Source organism: Colias philodice, chromosome 30 (assembly GCF_061535455.1).
Source record: "Colias philodice isolate Cphi_HAF_F1 chromosome 30, ilColPhil1 Martin Lab GWU primary, whole genome shotgun sequence".
In the NCBI taxonomy this organism is placed as follows: Eukaryota; Metazoa; Arthropoda; class Insecta; order Lepidoptera; family Pieridae; genus Colias; species Colias philodice.
The window spans coordinates 5,576,950-5,592,162 of record NC_143115.1 but is presented as its reverse complement, the minus strand read 5'-3'; the positions used below and the strand labels follow the sequence as shown (position 1 = coordinate 5,592,162).

The following is a 15,213-nucleotide window of genomic DNA, read 5'->3' as shown; positions in this document are numbered from 1 at the left end:
TTTCCGGGGATTTTCCACGCTTGTCCCAGACATTTTCACGCATTTTCCGGATATTTTCCGGGCATTTCCCAGGCATTTTCCAAATATTTACAGGCATTTTCCGGATATCCCCGGAAAATATCCGGAAAATGACCGGGAAAAGCGTGGAAAATGCCTGGAAAATCCCCGGAAAATTCCAGGGAAATATCGGAAAATGACTGGGATATGCCTGGAAAATGCCTGGGAAATGCTTGGAAAATTCCCGGAAAATGCCTGGGCAATGTCTGGGAAATACCCGGAAAATAACCGGAAAATTCCCGGAAAATGCGTGAAAATGTCCTGGAAAAGCGTGGAAAATGCCACTTAAAATTTGCGAAGTAATTAAAGCAGAAAACCATAAAAAGAAAAAGAAAGCTAAAATCTTTCATATTAAATGTATATGGGATATTCATATTTCATACTTAATGTCCCATACATTTAAAGATAATTTTTTTTGATATTTCTCGATTTATTTTTAAAAATTTATTACGGCCATTTTACTCATTAGGTTTAGTACTTTCGATATCAATTTAAAGTTTTTTGTTATCTGTAATACTTACGGAAAAATCGCCTGTGGACACTTAACGATTACACCCTGTATATCTCAATGGTATAATGTCATTTTTATTTTATTTTTTCTCTCAACTACGCTGTGTGCATTTTACCGCAACATATGTTTTAATTAATTTAAAATTGTGTATAATTAGTTACAATTGACAGCTGCAGTGTGCACAGAGTGTGTTTAAATAAATAAATAATAATACTTTGACCGTAAACAAGCAAATAAACTCACATATCCGTTGATCTGCGCGTGCCTGCGCTCGGCGAGCACGTGGCTGTGCGTCTCTGTCGCCGCTACCGTCTCCGCCTCCAGACGGCGACGGGCTTGCTGTTGGAAATAAATAAACGAAATATATATATTTCCTGAATGCATATACAGTGGTGGACGTTTAATTAGAAACACGTAACTCGATGAAGTAGTCATCAAATTCATTTAACATTTATGTATTAACGTATTAGAGATTAAGTATTATTTCATATGTAATAGAACACCCGTTTATCTAGTTTTATAAGAAATTGCTTAATTTTAATCAAACGTTATTAATAAAATTAAACAACTTTAAGTGAAGTGTGCCCTTAAAATATGTAAATAAATTTGATGACTACTTCATCGTGTTACGTGTTTCTTATTAAATATCCACATTGTATATGTGAATATACAAAAAAGTAGGTACAAAAATATGTGTGTATTTCATGAAAAATTGGTTCAGCACTTTTTGCGTGAAGGTATGATAAAAGAATTCATCCGATGTTGTTTCGCTCTCATTTTTTCTAAATAAAAAACTTAGATTCTGTTTTTAAAGTGAAACTTCCTTAGTCGCGTTGAAAGTAAATTCGCAAGGTCACGTCATAACAATACCAAGTCATGTTAACGACAATTACGTTATCTTTGAATATTGTCAAAGAAGTTTCACTTCTGACACGTATGCTCAGCACACACGCTCTTTTTACTAGTATATAAATAGTTAGTATTGTATATGTTACACACATTACATGTCAGATAAAATCAGTTAATAAGGATATTGACCGACACCCTTAGTCAATAACCTTATTGACTAATTTTACCGGTCAATAAGGTTATTGACTGGTTCAGGGTTTTGACTGTAACATATATAAATATAACTCACAACTTCAGGCACGTCGGGCTGCGCGGGCTCGGGCGCCGGTTGCAGCGCCACACGCGTGCGGGACGCCGGCAAACTCTGCACACAGACATAACAATTATTAAAATACTAGTTCTCTCCTGTTGGTCGTAGCGTGATGGTTTATAGCCTATAGCCTTCCTCGATAAATGAGCTATCTAACACCGAAAGAATTTTTCAAATCGGACCAGTAGTTCCTGAGATTAGCGCGTTCAAACAAACAAACAAACTCTTCAGCTTTATAATATTAGTATAGATATGGGCTATAGTTTTAATAGGAATTTACTTGTTTGGAAATAGGCTTTTGTGAAACACACTTAGCACTCATATGTTTATATCCTACTAATATTATAAATGCGAAAGTATGTGTGTGTGTGTAAGTGTTTGTTACTTTTTCCCGAAAATACTACTGAACCGATTACAATTAAATTTAGCACACATATAGAGAGTAACTTGGATTAACACATAGGATACGGTTTATCCCGGAAATCCCACGGGAACGGGAACTATGCGGGTTTTCCTTTGAAAACGCGGGCGAAGCCGCGGGCGGACATCTAGTTTGTGTATAAATAAATTAATGAAATGAAATGAAATGAAAATTTATTTGTAATGTCACTGAAGAATTTCAATACCAATGCAATGTTGTGATTTTGTGGGATGTGATAGTGTGTGATTGCGTCAATTAACGTGTTTTATCGTATGATGACGTCTTGTAGCGTGTTCTGACGTGTTTTGTGTAGTGTATGACGGCGAGTGTTGTTACATGTAGAGTCGTATGGTGAAGAATTTCGATATGAGTTTTTGCGTTTGATTGTTTTTGTTTGTTGTGTGTGTGTGTTGTGTGTGTGTGTGTTGTGTGTGTGTGTGTTGTGTGTGTGTGTGTGTGTGTGTGTGTGTGTGTGCGGGTGTGTGCGACCCACCGGCGCGTCCTTCTCCCAGTCGTACGGGTCGGCGTCCCGCACGCCGCGCCGCCGGCAGCAGCGCTCGAGCAGCGCGCCGAGCAGCGCGTAGTCCGGCGCGTCCGCGTACTCGAGCGCCTGCACGTGCTCGAGGAACTGCCGCAGCTCGGACGGCAGGTGCTTGAGTAAGAGACGGTGGTCGTACTTCTCTTTCATGAGCCCGACCTGCACGCGCAATCACCACTGTTACGTATTACCAAAAGTGTACGGGATTAACCCGCGGCAAAATAGATGTGATATAGCTGATAGAAAGAATGCGACACGTTACTATAACATAATAACAACAAATGACAATTTTAACCCGGCGAGCGCAAGGTTGGGTGTGATACACCCAGACCTACGAATATACGACAACCGACTCGATCGAATTTTGACAAGAAGTGACAAACACTTGCCTTCAATAATAAATATATGTTCGAATTGTTAATTTTTTTTTATTCAAATTACATTTATTTACAAGAATGTAGTTACAAAAAAGGTGTTATTACAATGTTAAGGCGCTAATACATTCTACCCACTATCTGGGTGTGCAAATATTTAAATGGAAATAAGTTAAATTACACAACACTAATTCTTCGCGTCACAATAGTTAAACGTCACTAATTCTTCCTTGTCACAGACTCCGCAATGTATATTCATAAATAAATATCAGTCATAACTTTTTGAACTAATTCTTTAAATTAATAAGTTCACAAAGAAGTTAATATCAGTTTGGCATTCGCGGAAATAAGAATTTAAAATAAAATTCCATTAAAACTACGTAATCACTATCTGGGTATGTCACACCCACTTAGCGCTCTGTGTTTTCTTTCTAACCTTGCGCTCGGCGTGTCATGAAATCTGTTTAAACCATGTACCAAATAGGCATTGACAAAAATAAACACTACTACCATAATTAACATAAATTAAAATAGTTTTGACACTTTTCAAAATAATCCGGCTCGAAGGACCATTTAACAAATTCCTTCTCTGCCTTAAATTGATCTGACAATTTTTTCTCATGCAACATAATACGATTATTAATTATTTTATTGTTATTTCAAAAGATCAACTAACCAGAGGCGGCTCGTGACAAAATTTTATGGGTGTTCACTTGAAATAAAACACTGAAAATACATGGTGTAAAGCAGTACAATTTATTAAAAAAATACTTTTAAAGGAAATGCATACGTCTTTCTTTTTGGTGTGCAAAAATATCTATAACTTTTTTTGTGAAAATCAGTGTACGGGGTTGTAGGGCCCGTACAGAGTAAATAAAAGAATCAAGTACAATAAAGCCTTTATTGCCTTAATTCTAATGGTTAATGGTGATGGTCATGAGAACGCGCGATTGCTGCGGTGATCGAACGCGAACTGATGAAATGTATTAAAATGCCGCGTGTCCGCGTAAAATGCTGACAGCGCGCAATAAAGCTAATGTACGAAGACCGTACATGCTCCCACAACGAGAAAATGGATGAAAAGCGATGGGCATGAATGATGATGAGACAAGGTGATTCAATTTCGCTTTAACTAATCCTTAGTGTCCTTATGGTTTAACACTCCTCCGTAAAGCGATGCTTACGGAATAAGGGTGAGGTGGATTCACTAACACTAACACATGGTTTTTCACTAACACTAACGCATGGTTTTTCACTAACCCTAAAACATGGTTTTTCACTAACACTTATCACACAATCACTTGTCACCGGGGTTGGAGGTGGCCGGGCGGGGACTGCGACGCTGGTCGCAGCCTCCACCGCCGGCTCTGCTGAGGCTCGTCGACGACGCAGCTGTCTCCAATACGTTATTATTGCCACAACAACCAGAATTCCAATTAACACATATATTATGAAGTAATGATGAATGTCGTGATACGACAACTTCGTGCCCAATGGTTCACTCAGTTTTAGGAGGTCAATTTTTCTTTTTATTTCGTCAAATTGTTTAATGTCTTCCGAACTGTTTGTATTGAGATCCTGGTCTGTTAATTTGGAGATCGATATATTTATAAGATGATTTATTGGAGCAATTTCTATTGCCACAAACTCGGAAGTGGTATTTATGTTGCTCGACAGCTTTTTATGAGAAAAGACTTGAAAATCTTTAGTTTTAATAGTACAACCCTCCATAACGCTTAACAAACCCGCTTTTGTTACCTTTGTAGAGGTTATTTTTTCAGCACAGATAAATTTTATGTTGCATTCATTACAACAAAAATAATAATATACATTAGAGGTCGATAATTCTTGCCAACGATTCGTACAAGGTAATAATGTTGTTTGACAAATTCTCGTATTAGGAATTCTCTTACATAAATCATGATCATCTATTAAATGTCGAATAGGATTTCTGATGTGACAAAACATAGTAGTAGGATTCTGGCTCAAACATGATTTAAAATCGCTTTCTGAGATCGTTATATAAGAGTCCTTTTGTATGTTGATAGCCGCTAAATTAGAGGTCGGTATCACGTTCACCATGCTGCCGTTTGATATACGTGGGATAGAAATGAGATTAAATATTTCATACATATTTCTTTCCACCAAAGGTATTTTTATTTCAATAATTAAGTATTTTTTAGTGTTCTTGGCTCTAACTTTTAGTAAACTATAGACATCTTGAAAATGTAAATTATCAACAGGCAACGCCAAATCGTTGGGTAGTTGTGTAGATATCAAATTTAACTCTGATCTCAGCTGTTTTGGAGATAACAAATGAAAATCTAATTTGCCACTGTAAATATCCGTCACTGTATCTAAAATAAAGTCTTGCATTCTTCTAAGTTTGTTTAATAAGTTGTTAGTTATAAGCGCCGAGGATATAAAATCGGAGATAAAAGATGCGTTTTGTAGTTTTTGTTTAAAGATTTGGTTTGACTTTTCAAGGTAATTAAGTCTCTGGTTAATTATTTTATGTTGTGTAATCATTGTTTGTTCCATTCTTTTCATTAGATTTAATTCAGCTTCCACGATTGAAGTTTGATTTTTCCACAATTTAAATAAGTGATTTTCATTTTCTCTTAAAAGGTCGATATCACATACATATTTTTCTGCAAATCTCTGATCTAATAATCCAAATAAACTGTTAGCAACGTAGCCTACTCCGTCTATTAAACCACGACGCGGGCGCTTAGCTCCCATATCAAATGAATCACTCATAAATAAAATGTTATTATAATATTCCAATTCGCCGAACTCGTGCTCAAGCTGTAATAGTATAGCGTCGCATTGTGTTAGTTGTTCTCTTATCATGGGACATATTGTTTTGAGATATTGTATGTCTTTTACGAGTGCGGCCGTTCCTTCTTGATAAGGGTATTTATCATAATAAACTATTAGCTTCCAATCGTCTCTAACCAGCCGCATGTTCGTTAATTTGTCAAAATAAATACTGTTGTTATTTAATGGTGTATACGTAAACTGTGCGTGACACGAACTTATTATTGAGAGGAAAAATAATGTTAACGATAACACTATAGCGGAGAAGGAGATGCCACGGGGATTCTTTGTTTTCGAGATTTTAATTTCTTCCTTATCATAGTCGGTAGATTCATTAATTGTATGTGTATTTGTGTTTTCACCGACTGGTAATAAAGATAGTTTTACTATCGGTCTTTTAATGATTCCGTTTTTGGTTTTAACGGATACTACTCTCACGAATCCATCTTTTCCTGGGTGTAGTTCTACAATTCTACCCAGGGCCCACTTTCCAGGTGGTAGATTAGCATCATGTATTAAGACTATATCGCCTATTTGCATACTTGGTTTCGGTCGCTGCCACTTAGAGCGAACGTTAAGCTGGGTTAGGTACTCAGCTCGCCACCTCTTCCAGATATCTTGGTATATCTTCTGCATGAGTTGCCACCTAGTACGCAAGTCCTTTTCCGTTTCAACTATGGTCGCTGTCGGTCCCCCAGATAGAAAATGTGCTGGAGTCAGAACGTCAAGGTCTTCCGGATCTTCATTCAATGTACACAAAGGCCTAGAATTAAGACAGGCTTCCAGTTGCGCAAGTAACGTTGAATACTCTTCGTATGTTAACCTCTGTTCCCCTATGACTCGCTTTAGGTGGTATTTTAAAGATTTGACGGCTGCTTCCCAAAGACCGCCTGCACTCGGCCACGAAGGAGCGTTGAAATGCCATTCAATCTGCATTTCTGTTATTTCTGTATAGAACTGTTCGTCAATTATTGATTTTAGATGTAATATCTCTTCTTGCAATAATCGATTTGCTTTTATGAAGTTGGTACCGTTGTCACTATACACATGACTAGGCGTTCCCCGCCTGGCTGCGAATCTACGAAGAGCAGAAATAAATGCCGAAGCGGTCAGGTCCGACACAAGTTCTAGATGTATGGCCTTGGTTGCCATACACACAAAAACTGCGATGTACCCTTTGGTACACCTTACTCCTCTCCCCTTTTGAGATTTTATATCCACAAAGCCGGTAAAATCGACCCCCGTATGGTAGAAAGGTCGAGTTATATTGGTTCTAGCTGCAGGTAAGTCCCCCATCAACTGGTCATGTTTATAGGGGCTGTGTTTCCTACAAATAACACATTTTCTTAACCTCTTCTTAACGGCATTATTTCCACCGATAATCCAATATTGTTGCCGCAACCATGTCAAAGTTAAACGAGCACCTCCATGAAATGTCATCTTATGCGCATGGTCAATCAGCATGTCTGTTAATTGATAACTATGTGGTATAATCGCAGGATGTTTCATGTTGTGTTGAATACTCGCTTTTGAAATTCGTCCTCCAACTCTCAAAACTCCTTGTTCATCAATGAATGGATTTAACTTTAGTAATGGACTTTTAGAATGGGGCTGGTTATGTTTTTTAATATAATCTATGTCATCTGTAAACGATATTGACTGTGCGTGTTTAATTAATAAAATTTTCGATTTTCTTAATTCTTGAATCGTTAAATAATTAGGTTTATTACGTAATCGTGTCGTCATACGTAGTACCCACGCCAGCACTCGTGACGCTCGCGTAAAATCGCTATGTCTGCGAAATATCGAGTCAATGACTTGGTTCTCATATTTCATGGTAGATGTATTTATTAAAACAGTATTTTTAATTTCTTCATTAGTATTATATATAATATTTTGTATTGTTTCTTCATTGAAAGTTAAAAGCCAAGTTGGTCCATGCCACCAAATATTATGAGTAGCTAGTTGATCAGCTGTGATTCCTCGAGTAGCGCAGTCAGCAGGGTTCTCCTTAGACTTTACGTATCGCCAGTTAGTTGATGGAATCACATCTACTACTTTCTTAACTCTGTTAGCGACAAAAGGCTTCCAACGACTCGGTTCGCCGTTAAGCCAACCGAGAACAGCTGTTGAGTCAGACCAGCAATAAATCTTGATGTTAAAGTTTGACAAACATTGTAACGCAGTTTTCATCAATTTTGATAGTAAAACAGCTGCACACAGCTCTAGTCTTGGTAGCGAAATGGCCTTCCTTGCGGGTACTAGACGTGATTTTGCCGTGATGATGACTACTGATGGTTTAGTATGTGGACTACCCTTTACTCTGCAGTAAATGACACAAGCGTAGGCCTTCTCGGACGCGTCACAGAAACCGTGGAGCTCTATAGTGTCATTTTTATTGCTATGCAACCATCGCGGTATTTTAATACGGTTAATATTATTTAAATCAATTTCCAAGGTCTTCCATCTTGAGATGATGGCATCTGGTAAGACATCATCCCATTTTATATCAAGTAGCCAGACTTCTTGAAATAATAGTTTAAGGTTGGTTGTAGCGGGTGACAGCCACCCAAGAGGGTCAAATATCTTAGATATACTCGAAAGCAACGTTCTTTTTGTCAGTTTAGTAGGTGACTCAGTTTTCAAATGAAACGAAAATTGATCTTCTCTTGAATGCCATTGCAGTCCTAGCGCTTTCGTAGACTCTTGGTGTTTAAAAATATATGTCTGATCATCACCCGATAAATAACTCTCTTCCATCTCCAATCTATTTGATGACCACTTCCTCAAATTAAATCCTCCGCAACGTAGAAGTGCTATAAGGTCAGCCTTCAACCTCATGGCAGATTGAAGGTCGTGGTGGCCATGAAGTAGATCATCCATATAAAAGCTGGTATTCACCACCTCAGCTGCTTCTGGGAACCGGGAAGCTTCATCTTTAGCAAGCTGCTTCAAGGTCATCATTGCTAAAAATGGTGCGGCCTTGGTGCCGTAAGTGACGGTGGCTAATTGGTATTCCTTCAATGGTTTATTGGGATAATCACGCCATATAATTTTCTGTAAGGCTTGATCTTTTTTATTAACGAGTATTTGCCTAAACATTTTTTCAATGTCAGCAGTAAAGGCTATTTTGTATTGCCTCCAACTTATGATCAATGTTAATAAATCTTTTTGTAAATTCGGTCCACTGTACATAATATCATTTAATGAATATCCAGTCGATGTTTTTGCTGACGCATTAAAAACGACGCGCGTGGCAGTGGTCGTTGACTCCGCACGTATGACACAATGGTGAGGTAAATATGATTCCGGTGTCTGGTTACCGGTGCATTCAAACATATGTTTCAAATATATGTATTCATGAATGAATTGTTTATAACTTTCACAAATCAATTTATTTTTGGTAAATCTATTCTCTAATTGACGAAATTGAGCTATAGCTTTGGTTTTAGAGTCACCCAATTTGTCTTTCATATCTGGTTTTAGTGGTAATCTAACAACATAACGCCCATCTGACTGGCGCTTCGTATGCAACTGGTAATGTTGCATACAGTATTGATCTTGGCTGGACATATCAGATGAATTTTCTGAGATATCCTCTATCTCCCAAAACCTTTGAATGTTACTTATATTGACCGTAACAATATTACAATGACTCTGTGTTGCAACAGAACCGCTTAATATCCAACCCAACTCGGTATTCTGGGCAATCGGTTGAGATATGCTGTTACGAATAAAACCGGGAAGTAATATTAACTCGTATACTTCTACACCCAATATCAAATCAATGGGTTTACTTATGTTGAACTCCGGGTCCGCCAGAGATAATTTTTCTATATGCGGCCAGGTTGGTTTTCTAAATGACTGACTTGGTAAATTGTCGACAACATGCTTCATAACATATGCTTCCGAATCAATTGTAAAGTCACTGTAAAGAGACGATATTGTAATTTTAACAACTCCTTTACTGTTGTTAGCCTTTGAACCCACTCCCACCACCATGCAGTTGCGTTTAACACGGGGTAGTCCTAACAATTGAGCTGCATTTTCTGTGATTAATGATGACTCAGCACAGGGATCAATAAGTGCACGCATAAGATAATTACAGCCATCTTCCGATTTAATGTTGACCTTAGCGGTGGCTAACAACTTCGGTAAAGTTTCTTGAGGCGCCTTTGATATACATAATATGTTTGATTTCGGCGTCTCCTTTTGTTTAGTAGCACAAGAAGTAGACGGAGCGTATGTCACGTAGGCATTGTGTAGCAATGTGTTGTGGCTATCGTTACAAAAGCGACATGTTTTTTCGGAAGTACAATTTTTTCCGAAATGATTTATTAAACAGTTTTTACATAAATCGTTATTGTCAATTATTTTTCGCCTTTCCTCGGGCATTGATTCTAAGAACAATTTACATTGAAACAATGCATGCTGGTTATTGCAGATTATGCATTTCCGGTGTTGCGAATTCCTTATGGTTGACGATTGGTTTACAATAATAGGTTTTAATTGCGAAGTTTTATGCATTAAATTATTATTAGGTAATTTAAATGAATTTCTATTTTTATTATAGTTGTCTTGATATTGTAATTGTTTAGGCTTGATTAAATCTTGTTTTCTTCGTGAAGACTCCAATGATATAAATTTTGTTTCAAGGAAATCTAGAAATTCGGTAATTGTTGCTAAATCTCTGGGGTTCTTTAGCGACTCGATATAATCATGGTGGGTTTCTGTATCCAATTTCTGCGATAGTATATACACTATAAGAGGATCCCAAGACGTTATGTCCACCCCCATGGCTTTAATGGCATTGAGACACTCGTTGGTAGTGTCATGTATTTTCTTTATTTGCCCAGCTGATTGTTGTTGCATACTAGGCATCGATAAAATAATTTGAATATGAGAGTTAAATATAATTCGCATATTATTATAACGATGGTTTAGAATATCCCAACAAATTTGATAGTTATCGGAACTTATGGTCAAGTGCTGAACTAATTTCGACGCTTCTCCTCTCAATTTATTTTTTAAGTGTTGCATTTTCTGAGCGTTCGGTAATGAATTATTGCTATGTATGGTTTCATTGAACAAATCCTTAAAAGATATCCATTGTTGGAAATTTCCGCTGAACGTTGGTATGTCCAAATGCGGCGTTGATTTCTCTCTAAATGAGACCGAGCTCATTTTATTGTTTACTGCCACCACGTCTGCCACCACGTGTTACCACGATGTACGGGGTTGTAGGGCCCGTACAGAGTAAATAAAAGAATCAAGTACAATAAAGCCTTTTTTATGTTATTATATTTTATCTCATATTGAATATAAGCTTGTTCATATTCTTCATTCTCTACGAGGCTCTCACAGTCGATTTCCCAATGTAAAGAATCGATGACTGACCATCTCAAATTAATATTTTTTAATAAATCTTCCAATTCCCATCGTTCAGAAAGATTCTCAAGGTTAGCAGAATTTATAGTATGCGAGAATGCCCTAAAATTGCTTTTCTGCTTACGAAGCATTTCGTCAACCCTACTGTTATTCCCTTGAGTGGTTAGTGGCCTTGAATGTGAAGCACCCAATTCGGGAGGCGAAGGAGCTGGCCCTTGACGATCGGAAAATTGCGATAATGGTGTCGCTGGTCTTAGTAATGGTTTATTTTGATCATATTTACTAATGAGAACTTTGGTGTCATTATAAAACTTTAAAGTAGACTGGTAGTAGTTCTCTTTAAAATATTTGTGGTTAGGATCATCAAATTCAACAGTTAATCTCGTATGGTTAATTTGGAATTCCTTCCAATAGGCATCTAAAGTACTTAGGCGTTTCTCAATGTAGGCGGGCGTTTTACGTTCTGGCCCATCCTTCTTAAAATTATTGCGGAGGCTTTCCATCGCAGAAATTATTTGCTCTTGCGTGGCTAAAATTGCCTCCATGGTTGTTATGGTATATATGGTGTGTTAAGTAAAAAAATAAAATGTAAAGAAATTTATAATGGAAAGCGCTCACTCAGAGACTGGCACTTGGTAGCTGGTTTGTCCCGTAGCTGGCACCTTTATCCTGGTTGGTTATTGGTTGATCTAACACTGGTTAATATATATCGTAAACTGAACTCACTTTCACGATTTAACTTTATCACTCGCGCAAGTCCCGCTTACGACTTAAGCTCGAAGGACCACGATGTACGGGGTTGTAGGGCCCGTACAGAGTAAATAAAAGAATCAAGTACAATAAAGCCTTTATTGCCTTAATTCTAATGGTTAATGGTGATGGTCATGAGAACGCGCGATTGCTGCGGTGATCGAACGCGAACTGATGAAATGTATTAAAATGCCGCGTGTCCGCGTAAAATGCTGACAGCGCGCAATAAAGCTAATGTACGAAGACCGTACAATCAGATATCTGATAAATCAGTCGTTTTTCTATTGATATCATGCACAATGCATTTAAACGGTCCTGTGTCATCGTGTGTCATGCAATTACGCGTAAAAGTTTTCACTTTATTTAAGGTGGAAAAGCAGAGCTCACTTTCGACCGAGGTCATCGGTATTGTACAAATTAATTTTAATAATTTAATACTTTCGACAAAAACTGACTCCAGGTTGAACTCTATGAAGTGTTGCAGTAAAGCTATCGCACCATCAGCGTTATGGAAATCTTCCCTGCTGTAAATAACCACTAGCTCGTTTTTAAGTTTTGTGTTTTCTAAAAAATCATATGACTCCGAATTTTGCTATTTTTCCTTAGAAAATCTTTTGTTTCACGCCCAGGGCACTGGCAAACTTTCTCTTTCACTCCTATTGGATTTCGTATTAGGAAATGTACTAAATATTTTTTCATTGGAGCGCAATCGTGAGCGCTCCGCTTCGCGCGTTACATAATACAGTATTATACAGGTGTATGGGATGGTGGAATAATGTATATATTCATTGGTATTGACAGTAGTTTTTTACGATTACGATTGATTTTAAATAGTAATAATTACTATTAATAATGAAATTAAGGAGTATGATTTTATTATAATTATTTATGGGAGTTCACTGCACCAGCGCTCCTTAGGGCGAGCCGCCTCTGCAACTAACATCCTATAAGGTAAAAAATTTATTAAAATAATTGTTTTTTTTTTAATTACACAAACTTATATTCAATTAACAGTCAAAAATAGTTCAGTACCACGCGAAAATTACTCAATTTTTCTTATAATAGAAAACATTGAACTAAAACGTGCCATCAAAACACATTGCGGATTTTGTAAAAATGGTCCTTCGAGCCGGTTTCGTATAAAAAAAGACGGGTTGCACTCCGGGAGTGCCGGCAGAAGTGAAAACTTGATCATTAACGTTGAGCTTGTTTGATATTTTGGAATGGTATCCGTCTTACGCTTTTTCGATCAGGTCACGTGTCCTGACGCGAGTTTAAGATTTTATACCCATTACAGAAAAAGTGCTCAACGCCGCTAAAGAAGTTTTCACTTAAAAAATAATAATAAAAAAACAATTCGAATTGCACGCACATGCATTCACAATCATAAAATTAACGTTATTAATTCATGTATGCAATAACCATTCATTAAAAAGTATCCTAAGGAAGGGAAAAAAACATTTTCAGCAATGAATAGCAAATAACCTAGTTTAGAAAACAGAGCAGTATGTATATAAATATACTTTTTATTGAAGAGGCAGTTTTTTAGGCGCGTTGAGACTTTGAGTAAAATTTCAAGGTCACGTCATGACCATATCGTCAGTAAGGCAACGATTTTGGTATCTTTGAAATTTGCCAAAGAAGTTTAACTTCTGACCCGTGTGCTCGGCACACACGCACTTTTTAGCTAACTTAACAGTCGAAAATAGTTCAATACAGCATGCAAGTGACTAATTTTTATTACACACATTACATTGCGGATTCTGTAAAAATGGTCCTTCGAGCCGGATTCCGATGGAAAAGGAGTTAATAAGCATTCGAATAATCTATTTTTCCACAAAAATCATAACATAAATTAGAATTCTTATATGCAATAACCACATATTTAACAGTGCCCAAGGTGCCCACATTTATATACAAGTGCCCACATTTATATGCAAACGATACCAAATAGTCTGAACTGACTATGAGGGATAAACTTTTATTTTTTTTTCAAGTTTTACAATATTACAAACTTGTTGCAAATATTCAATATCTATATTATAAAAATCTAGAACAAAAAACTGATCTCCACAAACCTGTTCCTTATCCTTTATCTTCCTCCACGGCAGCTGTCCGTTCACAAACTCGACGAGCATGTAGAACAAGGACCACAGATCATCATGTCTTCCCATTTCCTTGTTTTTGTGGGCGTTTATTGACGCGTAGCGAACTGTGCCTGGAATTATTGAAGAGGACTTTATATCCTGCCTTTTTTATATTATTTTGAAATTTGAACACTATAAATTTCTATCCTTTTCGTATTTTTTTTTCTTCTTTTTCATCATTTTTAATTCTCTTGCATCATTTCATCATATTCGTCAGGATATAACAGATAAAACAGTTGTTTTTTTTTCTAGATACATCAAGCTCGATGCTGTGAAGCTGTGAGCTTGAAGTGTGCGTTTGCATATTGTGTTTCACAACAATAATTTGCATATATCTGCACACGTAATATGTTCGTCAGTCTGTCTGTACGCACCTCTGAACCCAGCGGCAGCTCGCGGCGGGCGCACGGCCCCCGTGCTGGTGGTGTACTGGCGCGCGAGCCCGAAGTCGAGCATGTATACGCGCCGGCAGTTGGATGGGTGACGGCCGATGCTGAAGTTGCTCTAGGCATGGAAGATTCGAATAAAGAATTTCGAATTTCGAACAAAGAATGTCGAATTTCGAACAACTAATTTCAAATTTCTAATATCGAACTTGGAATAAAGTATTTTAATGGCGAATGACGGTTGTCGAACTTCGAATAAGAACATTTATAATAAAGAATTTTGAATGTCAAACGGACGTTTATTCACAAGAGTTTCTAATATTAAATTTGGTACGTCAATTATTTTATAAATAATATCCAATTTTGAACTTCTAAAACAGAATTTCAAATGCCAAATTTAGAATAAAGAATTTCTAACGTCAAAATTCGATTAAAGAATTTCCAATGTCAAACTATAAATGTAGAATTTCAAATCTCGAATTTGCAATGTCAAAACTCGAATCTTGAATGTCGAATGTTAAACTTTGAAATAGAATTTCAAATGTCTAATTTCGAATAAAGAATTTCGTATAATACAGAAACCCGAAAAGTATTTTGAATAACGAATTTCGTTTATAGAAATTTTAATTTCCTTTTCTATTTGAATGCTAACGATATCGCAA

General features: G+C 37.0%; 1 protein-coding gene across 3 annotated transcripts in view; it reads right to left on the bottom strand.

The window, feature by feature from the left end:
- Asator (tau-tubulin kinase asator) overlaps window positions 1-15,213 on the bottom strand; it is a 42,472-nt gene that overhangs the window by 12,391 nt on the left and 14,868 nt on the right. For all 3 annotated transcript variants that reach the window (XM_089713343.1, XM_089713344.1, XM_089713345.1), the window contains exons 9-13: window positions 14,540-14,669; window positions 14,097-14,236; window positions 2,642-2,845; window positions 1,707-1,781; window positions 812-907 (exon numbers count right to left, since the gene is read on the bottom strand). In XM_089713343.1, coding sequence (XP_089569469.1) covers window positions 812-907; window positions 1,707-1,781; window positions 2,642-2,845; window positions 14,097-14,236; window positions 14,540-14,669 — 645 coding nt within the window. The remainder of the gene's footprint in view (window positions 1-811; window positions 908-1,706; window positions 1,782-2,641; window positions 2,846-14,096; window positions 14,237-14,539; window positions 14,670-15,213) is intronic.